General features: G+C 33.8%; 2 protein-coding genes across 2 annotated transcripts in view; one reads left to right on the top strand and one right to left on the bottom strand.

Annotated features, from left to right (window-relative positions):
• LOC113500655 overlaps positions 1-16,150 on the bottom strand; it is a 193,507-nt gene that overhangs the window by 22,641 nt on the left and 154,716 nt on the right. The window lies entirely within an intron of this gene.
• The window catches only part of LOC113500653, a 211,262-nt gene continuing 206,838 nt past the window's right edge, over positions 11,727-16,150 (top strand). The window contains exon 1 of the mRNA XM_026881512.1: positions 11,727-12,193. Within this exon, the coding sequence (XP_026737313.1) occupies positions 12,097-12,193 (97 nt within the window). The 5' untranslated portion in view covers positions 11,727-12,096. The remainder of the gene's footprint in view (positions 12,194-16,150) is intronic.

The raw sequence follows: 16,150 nt of genomic DNA on the forward strand, positions 1-16,150 counted from the left end.
ACGTTTATTATTTATGTAGAAAATGTTAACAAATACAATATTTGTTTTATCAACAACTTTCATGACTTTCTATTTGCTTACCTAAAATATATTTGCACGTCCAGACATTTAGCGATATCTTTAGAGAAATTATCACCCGGTTTTTGATAATGAATTTCTTCAAGCGTCTCATTCGAAAATTTGATATTCAAAGTGTGCAAACATAAAACGTTACGTACGCAAACCTGTTAAGGTAGAAAGTCCATTAACACTAAATATTTCTAGAGTCCAACTTATAGTGGTTTCTCTTGAGTCGAAACGACTTGATTTATTGACTAAGTGATAAAACCTTTCTCTTCACGTGAGATGTCCAGTTTAGACTGGCATGTAATGTAAATTGCATTGTAGATAATAATGTTTCGTACGATGAACTGACAGTGTTTATTGGATATACTTACTAAGGCATCCTAAAGATCTGGCCGACTCTCGACTTTCCGCTGCCATATAGGTTGGTTACTTGGAAAGTAATTCAACGGCAGCTATGTAACTTGGAATTGTTTATTCGAAACGGTAGAAACCTGATTTTAAGCATTTTAATAATTTGTAATTGAATGAAACATGACTCTATCTAAGTCTAGTAGACGTAAACCTATTTACTTGGCCCCGTTTCCATTCAACAGCTTGTACCCGTAAGATCACGGAATCACATATAATGGTTGCGAAAAATGATTTATTTTTAAGAAATATTATAATAACAATAAAGAACTCCTTAGTCGATGCCGACAAATGATAAAAAAAATGGAATTACGTTGAGAATCAAAATAAAGGCCTTTTTAATGGTAGCTGCGCCTACAGAGGATAATTGGCGATGTTCGTCGTTAACTTAACGTAATTTCGAGTGCTTAAGGCGGTTTGTGTAAAGGATTTCAGAGAAAAAAGTTGCCAATGCACAATGCAGCTTAAGGCACTCATGAACAACTGCAGTTTGGTTAGATACGGTTCGAATGGACAAATTAAGTTCATTTATGTACCAGAATTTCGGGCCGCGTACTACATAATTACGCATGATCATTTTGTTATTTTTTAAGACAAGAAGAAGAGCTCTATTCTGCATTTAATTATGTATATTTTGATGAACTATAATTTAAAACTCAATTCGAAATAGAAATGTATAATGTTGCTATCATTATGTATAATCTTATTTTGCGAGCTTTTTGTTTCCAAATTCGCATTCCAGGAGTGGCTCCAAGAAGCACAAAAACGTGACTTCCAAACTAACTCGAATCCATTAGGTTTAAAGGTTCAGAAATTGAACAGCTGTCCGTCAAATTGAAAGAGGACTGCTCAATTTTAAAAGCTATTTATTCGCCCCACGAACGGTCTAAGGAATCAAAATGAGGTAGTAAAAACAATTTTAACATGACAGGCATTCAAATTAGTTTTTTCTATTAGTCTTATTAGCTGTGTAACTAGCACTATGTCATTGTTAACAAGATGAAAAGAAATTAGGGACTTTGTTGCGATTAAAAATTATATCAACATTGAGTCTTCTGTACTAAACACTATTAAAAAGGCTCTGCTGTCTGTCGGACCGTCCGCCACTAGGCTCCCTCATGAAACGTGATGGTAATATAGATATCGATCCTAAGGACAGTTGTTAAGGTCATAAATGCAACGGATAACCACTTTTTCTGCAATTTTGTTTTTTTTAGCCAAATTTGAATGGAATCCTTGGTGTCGCAGATCCGACTCAAACTTGACCATTTTTAAGATTAGTATTAACATTAGTGCAAGTTCAATCTACGAAGACTGGCTAAAAATATAATAGGTCTATCTCTGACGTTCCAGTATCATTCCTCAGATAAAGATGCATATCTTCCTTTTATTTTTTATTATTTTATAGCCTTACAATAGTATTTATAGTGCACAAAGGCCCTAGCTTCGATCCAGTTGTTATATGACCTTGTCTCCAGTGGGTCTGTCTGTGAGACTATTGAACTCTACATTTTGCGTTCCTTTTTTAAGTTCTTAATGCTGTTATTTATTTATTTTTAGTGTCTACATTCGATTATGCTTGGCCAGTATATATAGAGTACAACATTTTATAAACACGGTCATTCTTTGTAAATTTACTGTGCAATTAAACACTCAACTCCTTTTACAAAATCCGTCCTAATATAAAAAAAAATCCTCCACAAGCTGAGTCATTTTTACTAAGTTCTCTTTGATTGACTTATTTGCACACGTTTGACATCACAGCTTGTTTACAGTATACTATTTAATATCGACACATATAAATCTTACGACAATGCTCTTTAATTTTTACATGGTGTCCACCATTGTGTTTGTCATTTAGTTATCGCGTTAGTATATACTTACAGTACATTTAAGCAATTCCTTAGAATTGAATACTTGTATTCAAATAGACTAAAAGAAGAACTAATTTTAAAGTCATAGTAGCGACATGAAGTATTTTAAGTCAAAATAGAGGTATGTAGAGCCGATCATTCAATAAGTATCATTCAAGATATAAATATTCTAAACTGCAAACAAGTCAATTGAATCCTTATCTTCAGCAATAGTCGGGCGACCGACTAAGATATAGGTTACCAAAGTGTTTAGGGCAATGTTCGACGAATGTGACAACACACGCTTATCAAACATTTACAATAATATTGCTGCATCATTGACTAGTATACTTTGCTTGTTTGGGATTTCGATAATGCGTTCCTACAGTGATTTTAATGACCTTTCCTCAATTATAAGGAAATGTTCAACAATTGTGCGTTCTTTCCTTTTCCGTAACATTGTATTTCATTTCATTATCCAAGGTCGTAGTAAGTTAGTAGTTTTAAGTTAGTTATCAATGTGTTTAGAGTCAAAAGTATTTAGGTTTAAAAATATTTAGATTTCTGGTATTAAAATACTAAGCACTACGAAGCTATATTTGTCTAGTCTAATTCACGCTCGTTCCAAAATATAACAATGATACATAAAATTGTTTCCATTGATTCAAATCCCAAACAAACATAGTTTAAATAAAGTTCAACCAATGAGTCAGTCTAACACTGACTTGTTATTGAAGAATTTAATTACTCCAAAACTACGTTTAAAGTAATGTTGTTAAACACAGATATTCGAAATCAAAACAAGACATATATTATTATACAAATGTCGTTTGTTCCAAACTATCGCAACGATCAGTCTTCTAGAATATATTAGAATTTTCGGGAACCAATTTCATACGCACATAAATTTACATCAAAATCTTTATGATAACGGGTCAACAATAAAAAACAAAAGACTGTCTGCTATCACAAGTCTTAAATCAATCTCAAGAAGAAAAATAAATTGTAGTGTCAAGACTGTTCCTATTTTGTCACAACATCAAAAAATATGGGTTCGTAATAATTTATGTTATGATTAATAATATCGAAATATCAAGTCTGATGTCCAATGCAGGTCAAGCGCGAAGGAGATAAATTGCCACAGAAGCCTCGGGCCATCCTGGAATTTTACTGTAATGAGCTAATGAGTACTTGAACTGCGAATAACTGTTATTCAACTAATAACAATCCACATTAACCTTTAACAGGTGATATAACACCTGTAGGTACTATTGAAGCAAACTTAAGTATGTTAGAGAAAGAAGCGTACGTACTTGACTACTTGCAACGAAAACTAATGGGTAAAAGAAAGCTGACTCATCTAGTTGACCATATCGACGCGTCGAGGGTTGACGACCGACTACATCGCCATCGGTCAAAAGCGATTTAATTGAAACGCCATAAACGGAGCCCGCACCTGCATGGATGCGTACAGGCAAGAAGATAATATAATGACGTAGCCATTAATCTCGCAATCGACTCGAGAAATTGCGAATGTCCGAGTTTACGACTCGACTAGTGTGAGCGGCGATAAGAAATTAAATCTACGTTTATGTGAGCGGGTGTTAAAATGCTGTGTTGTTGAATATTGAGTTAAATTTCTAGTTTCTTGTTAGGACTGACAAAAGGTGTGCGTTCTTGAATTGGAATGCGTTTAACGATTAAAACGACAAATGATTTGAAAACTCATCATGGCTTATAATTCCCAGACATAATTTGACATTATATTTTGTATATAATACTTCTTAGTATAAAACATCATTTCAACAAAGTTTTCGTCAAGTGGTCGACTTTCATGCGCATATATTATAATTTGAGACTACAGATTTTGAGTATAGGATTTAATACATTATCAGTAATCAGTAAATTTACCATAAAGCCTTTATGGATGGTAATATTTATAATGGACAAGTCAAGAGCTATCAAAAATCAGGGAAACATGGATGGAGGTCTGGACCAAATCTGTAATATGGTCATTATTACGGTACTTGACGAAGGTGGCTGTCACGTAATCAGGCTTCGTAAAAAATATATAGTGATTATACTAAAATTATTCTGAACTTCTTAAGATGTGTTATAAAACCAGCCTGTAATTATCTTAACGTTGCGCGTACGAAATTTTATATACAGATTAAAAATCTTTTGTTTTTTCAGCACTTTTTACATATTTTCCTTTTTTATTTTTTTAACCGACTTCAAAAAAAGGAGGAGGTTCTCAATTCGACTGTATTTTTTTTTTTTTTTATGTTTGTTACCTCGTAACTTGCGATTGGGTGAACCGATTTTCATGATTCTTTTTTTATTTGAAAGCTTGTGCTTCCCGTGTGGTCCCATTATCACCATTTCAATATCTGATGATGGGATCTTGTAGAAATCGGGGGAACTCTTCAATAAATAACAGCAGATTAACCGCAATTGTTGCTATAGCATATCGAAGCATTGTTTACGCCATCACACAACATATTATCACGCCTGTGCTCACTACAAAGGTTATAAAAACTATTTCGAAAAAAAAAATGTTCAAGGTCACTTACAAAGCTTTACAAAAAACGCAATACTGAAACTAAAATAAACATAATTAGATGTTTGTTCTAATGAGATATTCGGTTATTCAAAATGGCCTCCATAATTAACATCACTCTCAAATGGTAACAGACTGGGTGGAGGCTTTCGAACAAATATCACTGGGAATTCTGTTCAGTGTCAGTTTCACGGGGGCAAAGAACTCATTTGGGCAGCGCGTTTAATAGGCCTACAAATACTAAAAATCACTAACTTTCCACTAAAAAGTGAAAAATAAAATTAATTTTGGAAAAAAATAAAAACCGACTTCAAGACTACACTAACAATATATACAATTGAACTAAAAAGTATAAAATAATATTTTAATTACAAGCCAAAGAACACTAAAGAAAAATCAACGAAATTATTGATACTTATGCATACTATTTACATAAATCAGTTATTTTTGGAGTCGGTGCCAGCCAAAACAAAAACAATATATTAATGACACAAAAAGAAATTACATAAATAATTGAAAAACAACCGGTAATTGAAAAGAAGACAATAAAATAATTTATCTATTAATAACACAAAAAAGAAACATAAACTAATACATACAAACATAAAACACAACCATCAGCGTCTTCTGGCCCTAACGCGTCTGCCCGCATTTGGCACCGACCTCAAAAATAACTGATTTTAAAATGTAAATAGTATGCATAAGTATCAATAATTTCGTTGATTTTTCTTTAGTGTTCTTTGGCTTGTAATTAAAATATTATTTTATACTTTTTAGTTCAATTGTATATATTGTTAGTGTAGTCTTGAAGTCGGTTTTTATTTTTTTCCAAAATTAATTTTTTCTTTAATAAGTACGACTTTAGTTTTAAAATATTATACTATTTATTGTTATTTACTCTTGAGATGTTTGAGAAGTTAATCGAGTGTTTTTTTGCCTTTTGAGTACGGCACTTAGCGTCTGAGTTAAATGAATTTCTGAACCGTAATTATGTGCTTTATTTGGTGATATTTTACTTTTTATTTCCTTCGTCATTCCTGTTATCGCAGCACTGAGTATGGGCGTCCATTTTACTGACATGCCATTCTCTTCAGTCTTATGCTAGTCAGGAGCGTCTAGAATAGTCTGGATTTATGATTATGTGTATGATTGTTTAACCAAATACTCTAGAAATCTTACTCAAATCTCCGAAATATATTAATAAAGTATCTGACATCACTATTTGATTCACATACAATTTAACTGAATATTATCAATGAACGCACGTGCATTCAATATTCCACTGATATTAACTGTCACTTCCTTTCATTATCACAAGCAACAACATATAAATACGTACCTTTTAATTTAGTATAATTACATTTTAAACGTGATTGCAGTAGTGTTTAATTAAAACAAACACAATGAGTTCATGGGAGTGACTCACAAGGAAGGGAAGGCTCTACAATCACACATTTTTTTTGTATTCTTACAATGATCATGTTTTTTAAACAAACATTATAAATCCATAGCAACTTGACAAGGAAATGTCGTGAACGCTGGACGTAGGTTTTTGTAAAGTCCCACAGAACACAGCATCTTCACTGCCTACTCCTCTGTGTTCCTCATCTGGTACACATATGTAGTATGGTACCATGTTCTATGAATCCTGTTTTTATTAAATAATTTATTGAAATACCTAAAAAGTCAACTAAAATTACTAAACAACCTCAGGATTCAAGTAAAGAAGAGAAAATATATTTAACTAAAAATAATGAAACCTATCGTTCCAGAGCAACGCAAAATGTGTTTAAAATCTCACACCGCGAACATCTAAGCTACTTACGACCGACAATGTACGCTATTAACATAAAGTACCTAATACTTTACAATGGAACCACTTACAAAGGCATCGGAACTGCAAATTATAAGCACGTGCCTTGTATTTCATAACGTGTCGTGTTTAATACGCAGCCTGTTCGCCGGTAGCCCTTTCACCGGCATTGATAACACCGCTCAAAAGTCACAAGTATTGTAACGTAGTAGGTATAATAATATAATTGTAGGTCAGCGTTGAAAGTTTAACTTCATACTCTTATACCTTGAACCGTTGTGACTGATTTTACGGATATGTGATGTACGGTATTTACGTACCTATTTACTGATAGATTATCTAGATATTTAGATGACAACCTGAAGTACTTCTTTTCAAATTGTCAAAGGAACCATTGATAATTATCCGGTCAAGCCGTAATACCCGCACTCTGGAAACATCTGTTTTTTTTCCCGCACTCAAATTAGACCCTCCACTGTTAAAGTGAAAAATTTCTAAATAATTAAGTGCGAGAAAATTTATATTTGAAATGAAATAATTTAAAGAATATTAAGGGAATGAGCAAATTCATTCATATTCATATACTTATTATAAAAGAAATAGAAAAAAAAATGAGTAAAAAGTTATAACAGCTACTAATAGGTTTCAGCTAAACAAGGTTTCAAGTCACTTTAGTAACCGATGATCAGTTATAGTCTATCTGCATACTCTGCCTACTAAACCGATGAAAAACAATTTAGGTAACTAATGGTTAAACATGATGTGCATTATATTGGAAACTAAAGTATTCGACAGGTTATGTGATCCGAGTGGTGCTAATGACCTTAATTGTGTAATAACTGTAACGACCTCTGGCAGTTTTGAACGTACAATTATTCTATTATGTAATAAATAATTAAATTATGCATTAATATCTATTATTTATTGGTAAAGGTTGTATCTGCCTATTCCATGTTTGATCAGTTAGAAGGTTGATATAGAATGTAAATAATCAACAACAGCTGTTATATTGTGGACTTCGGTTGTTCTTTAGTTATTAAAGTATTCAATATAAATTATTTACTGTAATCAATGCATAAAAAAATACAAATAAATGTTATAAGTTACTATACTAAGTATACCTACTAAATAATACGATATATCTAGATCGGATAAGCCATTTCTGAGGTTAGCGTGAACATACGCACAAACTCGCAGACGAACCGAAATAAGACGAAATAATGATTTTGGTTTCGTTCGCAGACCACACAAGTTCTTCTAAAGTAAAACATTAAATGTGCATATTTCACTTTTCTACAATTTTATTATGTACAATAGGCAATGTAAAAAATTGTACATTATAATAGTTCTTATATGAACATTACAAACGCAGTACAATATAATGTAGAGTCCACGTAGAGTCGCTCGGTTTGTCACAAATATTATTTATTTTAAAGATAATGTTGCCTACGTACCGTTTAATTTCTATTGTTCGTTATTTAATATTATTAACAGCGTTATACAAAGTGCTCTCCTAACATTGTTAAACATACAATATCTTTGTATAGGTTTTATATTATAATTACGATCTTAGTAGGCAGAAACTTATGAATACTTTTGTATCTTAAACAGATAAAACTGGCCAAGTTCGAGTCTGACCTACGACAGTAAGGGTTCTCTACCAATAGTCTGCCATCGTCACTCCAGACTATTTCACAACAATTAAATGTCAAAACATAATGAATGATTATACGACAAAATTGCATACACGCTTACCGTCCATCGTTTCACCGTCATTGATTATTCATAGTTCAAAAAAGCTTATTTTGCAAACATGAAATTAGTATCTGAATTAAAGCGCCTTCTCATTTGCTGGTACAGAAAGCTTGTTCAGCCAAGATGGCGCCTGGTTTCTTGCCCTCCACGTGATGGCGGCTCGCGGTCTGCAACGAGCACGTTTGGCTCTCACAAATGCACATGAGGAATTATAGAGTATATCGATGATGACGTAAACGCATGAAGTGTTGCGGTTCACCTATTGCCAATGAAGATTTGTATATCTTTTTAATTTTTTTCTCTGACTTTTTTATTTTATGATTTATGTACTTACATAATAGTAAAGAAACTCTACATTACAAAATGATACGTACGAGGGTGCTTTTTATTTCTTAAGGAAACTCTACCAGCAGACCCGTTTATGTACTGATTTAAGAAGTCTCTTTTTAAAGGATCAGCCCTAAGTTTTGAACCATATTGTCAAAAGCCATGAAGATATATTTATAAACAAGCATTGTTAACATATAAACACGAAAATATTCAAGATAACGGCTTTTGGAACAAACAAGATGACCTTACAGTTAGGTGGAAGTTGTTTGTTTCAATAATCGTAAAGTTGTTAACTACGTTATACATTTTTGTGACAAACAATTGTGGGTAGTATACGGTTGTTTATTAACACTGCTTTGGGAAAAGGCTAGGCCAATGATGATATTAACACTGTCGGCTATTCCATATATCTTACTTAAATATTATATTATCAAGAAGAAAGAGTGGTTTAACCTTTTAGCCAGGAAAAGCCAATTTTATGTAACGTAGAGACTTCTTAAAATAAAACTATTTTCATACATTGTTTTATTACGAGACATAATTTTATATCAAGGAGGAAATATAAAATTTTATCAATTTAGTTACATGTTTTCAGTATTTAAAACTAAAACACTGAAAATAATTTTGGTTTTTTGAGGTTCTGTACCAGAGTTTCAATTATTATAATTAGCTGATATGAAAAGTCTGATTAGTAACCTTCACAATTACCTGCGAACAGTATTTTAGTAGTTAGAATTAATTAAATACGTCTTTACAAAAAAGGTCTTATAAACCTGAATAAATCTTAGTACAAATCGTAATGCAATAAGTATTAGCATTATTAATTCATGCAAACGCTTGTCCGATAGCAATCATTTGCGTTTAACATCCGTTTGTGACGTCATGGTATTAAGTAATACTATTGTTAAAGTTTTAATGCGGATGGATCGTTGCTACGAAGATTATTCGATTCTAGAGAATATCGAATATATAATATATATTAGCGTATACACGAAAAGAAAATTTCAAACGCATAGGAAACACTTAATTTTCCACAAGGGATGTGACTTTACCTGTTTAGTTCAATGCTGTACAGCGAATTGCTCTAACTAATAGGAAAATGTGAAAAAAACAGGGCAGGTATAAATCATAACTTATATCTTCTACCCACGGGGACGAAGTCGCGGGCAACAGCTGGTATCTAAATAAAAGAAGAATTATTATTAGAAAAGAGAAATTATTTTTTTACGTTTTCGCTCTTCAAATTCCTGTCCCGTTTCACTACCTACCTGCCTATTTTACTTCTATACTTTTTTGAGTACTCAATTACATAAAAAATGTGTGTTTCTCTCCTAAAGTCGTAATATAGATGTAGATTTGCCGGTTTTCCTTATCCATTCAAGTAGCGTAATATAAATTAGATGCGCTTAATTGTTTTACCTTTTTTCTACCAATGTTTAACATTTACAGTTTACTTCGTATTAAAATATTTTCACACTTACCATTTACTTACCTGTTCCGTATTATATAAATTTCTTTTAACAGATTTAGTCGCAAAAGACAAAAAAGTTTGGATGGAAAAGGGTGAGCCCTTTGTCCAGTTGGCTCGCGACGTCAAGTTAGTACATCATTAAGGATGCCGACTGGGTTCAAAACAAGTCGAGCTGTCCCGATAAAACCGTGTGAGCAATCCATTAGTTAATATTTTATATACATTGTTTCCCAAAATCATTAGGGCTATGATTAAGTGTACGGATTTCATGAAATATGAAATTTATTTTTAAATGTATATCCTTTTTGACGTATCAAGGAACCTGGCTTTAAGGAATCAATCTGCTCTAACATTAACAAATAGTCACAGTCTATTTCTTCCAAAGGTTTTATTCAGAGCACGTTTGATTACAGTGATCTGTGGTGCGATTAAATCCTGGGATGCATTATAGAACAATAAAAATTGCTGCAATTATGATCTGAACGGCCCTTACTTCGAAGTCAAGGCTTACCCGTTCGTTAACTTGTCTTATGTACCTGCAGATCGTCATTTTCATTATGAAATGATTCAGTAACACTCATTGTCGCAGACTTAACAAGTTTCTTAGAAAATATGAGAGAAGTAGCAATTCCAAGGGTTAAAAACAGATTTATGATAGCTATTTAAAGTTATCACCGTTGTGCTCGTAATTAAAAAGTGCAGAACGTTTTTGTGACCAATACCAATAGTCGAGGTCAGTGACAAATCTTCTAGATAAATATATTAAAACTGTTGATGGAATAAGTCATTGTAACGCGTGCGTTTGCGTCAGATTTATAAATGACATGGTGTGGGAAGACAATGCGTTCACTTATCTACAATAACTCGTATATTTGCACATACATCGTCACTTGAAAGTCTGTCTGTACCTGCGACATATTCACGGCGAGCAAGTCCTTCAACCTTGGGACCTGTACTGCGGATATTTCGCTTGTTCATTTTTTCTCCTTTTCCGCAAATCTCCGCTTTTGCTATTTACTTGCGAGTCTTGTTTGTATCGACTTGATAACAATGTTCTTTAACGAACACGATCACGTCTTTGGCATTTAATGAAACATCGAAGGCGTAAATGCTCAAAGGAAGTAGTCAATTATTTAGGAATGTCCTAGGCACCACCCGCGACTTTTTGTTTTGTGCGAATTTATCTCTTTTTGTTTTTGTATTATTTTTTATGAGGGTGTATTTATATGTTTGTGTAAACAAAGTTTGCTTTGAACTCATCCAAGAGACAGTCGTCTTATTGCATTTTCATGTCGAGATGATAATGAGAAACGGACGTTGAACGCTGCATTATTCTCCAGAGGGCAATAGGTGGCGCGATATGATAGCCCAGGGCTCGACAAGTGCGGTCGAGGCCGGGAGCCCGGGAGAGGTGGCAGCCGCTCGCATACCGCACTCAGTATACAATCGCGCGCCGCAAGTGTTGCGCGCACGCCGCTCACTGCAACAACCTCGCGCATTTATCGAATCGACCGCCTTATCGATTACGCCTTCCGCTCCTTTGAACGTCTTGCGATTCCGAACAGTGATGGGGCAGTGTCGCGATAACGTGTGAATAATTCGAGGATTAAATACATAAACAAGTGCACGTGATGCTGCGGTAGATCGCGCTGCCAGTGTAGACCGAGCGGCGCCGCTCCTGGTAGACCAGGCCCATGTGTGCCAGTCCCCTGCCGGAGTCCAAGGAGATAACGTGATGTGACAGCGATACGTGTCGTAGTGCTAGTGGAATTGTTTTGTGAAAGTGTGCACCGAGCGTGAGTGAGCAGACGGCTGCCGGCGCGGCCGGTGCTCCGTGACAATGTTGAATTGCACCGATCTGGAATGCATCCTACATCATCATCATTACTATGCGCACCTGCACCACATACACCATTTACAAAATGCACAGGACTCAGGTACGTCGATGTTAAAGTGATCATCACCGTTAAACTTATAATGATTTTAAAATCAATCACTGGAGAACAATGACAAAACAAAGGTAGTAACAATGAAATTGTTTGTTTAAGAGCTAACGATGAGTGCTAATGATAACAAATGAGACGAGCGAAACGTGTAGGCCTCGAATGAAATCCTTGATTTAGATTCAGGTTTGAATGCAAACATGCAAATTGAAGTTCATGACGACATTAACATTAGGTAAATTATAAATTGCGATGTACGTTTACTTTACGAGATACGTACTTGACCTTATGAACAATGAAAATAGTAAAAATTGGGCACAACACTTAGAAGCGATAATAGACTGAAACACAAGGTTCGCTGCAATAACTAGCAGGTGTTTGGTGTAGATATCACGCAACGTACCGGCCTGTTGCGGACTGTTTTCACTCTGTTAATTCACTTGGACGAACGACTTAAAACCTGCCTGGCGACGCGAAATGGACGAAATATTTGTAGAAACAAATTTTACACGTTTTCTCTTTCATCTCATCGCGGACATATTGAATAACCAAATTTACAACGACCTTAGAAGTGGACCCGGCTAAAATTAAAAGTCACTTCCAAAGATTTAAATTAATTTGTGAAATCACCACAAATAACGGTAATTACTGTGATAGAGATCTCCGCAACTAATTTTACTAAATATCTAATTAGTGGCATTTCTAAAGAATGTGACTGGTTCAAAAATCTACACATTTTTATATTTGGTTAAACACACAGTTATATTCACAATACAGTTGTGCAAATAATTCTTTGCTATATCAAAAGATGTTGCCATTTGTAAAATGTTATAATTTTCATATAAAAAAATATATTTAGTCATTTTTATTTCATGATTTGTTATAAAAACATATCTACATTTTATCGCCGAACACGGTAATTTTTTTCGTACAACTTTAAAAAAATACCATTCCGCTCGCCAATACCAATTCAAAACGATCATAATAATTATTGTTTTTCTATTGATTCACTAGTTTATTATAGTTAAACGAACAATGATGAATGCGTTTAAGTTTGCTAGTATCATAACTACATCCGAACTATTTCAAAACAAAAACAAAAAGAAGTAAACAAGTCTCTTATGCAAGACGTACGTTAGACGGGAAACCAGTATCCTTAGCGTCCAGTTAGAGAGAGATTAATAGCGAATGTTCACGCGAGAGACAACGCAAGGACGACAGAAATATACTCCATGCCAGCCCACATCAAAATAAACGAAAACATAATTTAATACTCAGCTATTAGCGAATTAACAACCAACATCTAGTTACGATCAATGTTTTATGAGACGTGACGTAACATAGTCATGTCTGGCCTGCCTTAATGAGTATTGAATACAAAGGTATGATAAACAAGGTATTCAGAACATGTACAAAATGAGAAATAAGTCAAGAGACCGTGAAACTTGGTAATTAGCGACAGATTAGCCTATTGCTAACAATAGTTCCGTATCAGTCCGTTTGTACAACTTGCATGGGTAAATCAATTGATACGCTCTTTGTTACCATATTTCCCACACAAGTGTACATTACCAATATTTCTAAGCTCTTTCTGTGTTTTGACTATCTTTTATATAAACTATATATAAACATGTGATATGGTCATGATCTAGAAAATCTCTCTGTAAATACGTTGAATATTTATCAGCATTTGCTTTCTTCAGTAACGAAATGAGAATGCAGTTGATTAAGACTGATGTCTTCGAACTATCATCCTTGGTTTAGACCGGTTGTGACTTTCGTTCAGTAGTCGCGTGTATGTCAACCCAGTTCACCGCACAGCCTCCGCAACGACATTTCCGCGCGCACTTTATGTGTACAAAACATTTCCCCATCAGTTTTGACAACCGCTATCGTAGGTAATGTCGAAACAAATGAATGTGGGTAAAAGCAAGCATGGTTTTATTTGCTTTTGGAGCAAAACATCAAGTCGTTAATCGAATCGTTAATTACTTCAATACAAATTTCTTACTTTTTATAATTAGTTTTAAAATTAATTGCTAGGAATATCGATGCACTTGCGATAGTTCTGCAATTTCTTGCAAATATCTTATTCTATCTCACATAGCTTCAAGATTGTTCAAACCTGCCTACAACCGTGACCAATTAAGATTGAGTGACTCTTTTTAATTGGATCTTTATCTTAATAAAAAGTTAAGCGTTTATCTATTTGTTTGGACATGTTTAAAAATAAAACTTGTGAGGTTTAAGTTCTTGTAAAACTTAAGGAAGTAAATGTACGTGGACTCGTTAAAATAACTAATATTTAAGGATTAATATTACATTAGTTTCTTAGTACGATATTTTATCATTGACAGGCGCGGAAGTTTTGCGCTCTATGCCAGTAATTATTTTGTCTCAGTTTCATTTCAAATGACTCAGAAAACCGTGACTGTTTTAATCTAGGGGCACTTGAAACTGAGGTTGTCTCGAGAAGGGTAAATACATAAATTACGTTTTAAAATAATTTACGTTTTAATTAATAGAAAAAAATAGAGCTACCGTTGTAGTTAGGATTTCTGTTCTCAGTTTAAACTGTTTTAAACTAAACAAATCTTGCTTGGTGTAATTGGATGTGAGTGTTTGTTGAGTCTTGAGCACGTGTAACAAAGTATTTTTTTATCTCAGAATAAAACATGAATCAAAATAAATAATGATTTTGCATAAAGGTAAATATTCTTAGCTCAATCAATAGATTAAGGAGATAAACACTTATCATAAGTTTACTGCGTGGTAAAATTATATGACGCTTTCAATAAGTATATGACACTTTTTAAACATTTGGTGAAAACTGTAAAGAAATATATTTTACACTTATAACGTGTAAAATGCTTTATCTTTTTCTACGTGCCTTTCCTCAGCAGTACGGGCTGGTACTATACATAGGTATAGGAATTTGTTTATAGGGAAGTGCAACTGCGTCAGGTAGGATATTACATTGAAATCTCATGGGGGGATCGCAGTAATCATAGTTATTGGCGAGTAAGGCCAAACCTATTACCTGTTCAACAGTTATTTAAACAACCAGGTTTTGACAACATAATTTTCCGCTAGGGTAAGTAAGCAAAGTTTTACACCTATATAAAACAACGATACCAGTTTAAAATGACCCTTTAATGTGCAAGGCTACTTTCCTACAATATATTAATTTTATTTGAGAAATATACGATTTTCAGGAACTAGAGCGAATGTTGGTAAAAGTGAGCAAGAAATTGTTACGTTTGTACTGATACTCAATTGTTTATTTACTTTGTATCAGATAAGTTATCTTCGTGACCGACCGTTTGTAGTCTTACGAAAAAAAGTGTAAAAGTAAATCAATGATCTCAATTAACTTAAGCTCTGTAACACCCTAGTTTGCTAAAGTCTTAGTCTTAACAGTCGGAGATGATTACTTTCTAATCGTGTTTCAGTCATATGACAACAGATACATCTCTCTGTTGAGACTATTATTGAGATTCGGAGTAGTTGGTACATTTTTATAAAATGTAAAGTCTTCTTATCACAAAATAGGATATATCATCAGCCGATTAAAATTAGGACGATGATGACTGGCTATAAAAAGAAAAAATCTCATTAGTCCCGCAGTTAGATAATTGAAAAGTATGAGACACGTATTTTTACCTTTTTTAGAAAAACTAGAATTGACAAAGATTAACTGCTTTAAAGTTTAGGAGAGGGGGCTTGTGACGTAACGATAGAGTAACATTTATACTTAATCGTGACGTTACGCGTAAGTTTCATTCACTGTAATTTGGTCAATTTATGTTTGCGGGACAAATTAAAAAATACGTATCCATTATTATACAAAAATCTACAAGACGGACACTGCAAAACAAAATTGTCATCATCTCTATTAGAACGGTGATGACAAATTTAATTTAGAACAGTCTGTACTACTGTCTTTGAGGA

This window comes from Trichoplusia ni, chromosome 14, assembly GCF_003590095.1.
Source record: "Trichoplusia ni isolate ovarian cell line Hi5 chromosome 14, tn1, whole genome shotgun sequence".
NCBI classification, from domain to species: Eukaryota; Metazoa; Arthropoda; class Insecta; order Lepidoptera; family Noctuidae; genus Trichoplusia; species Trichoplusia ni.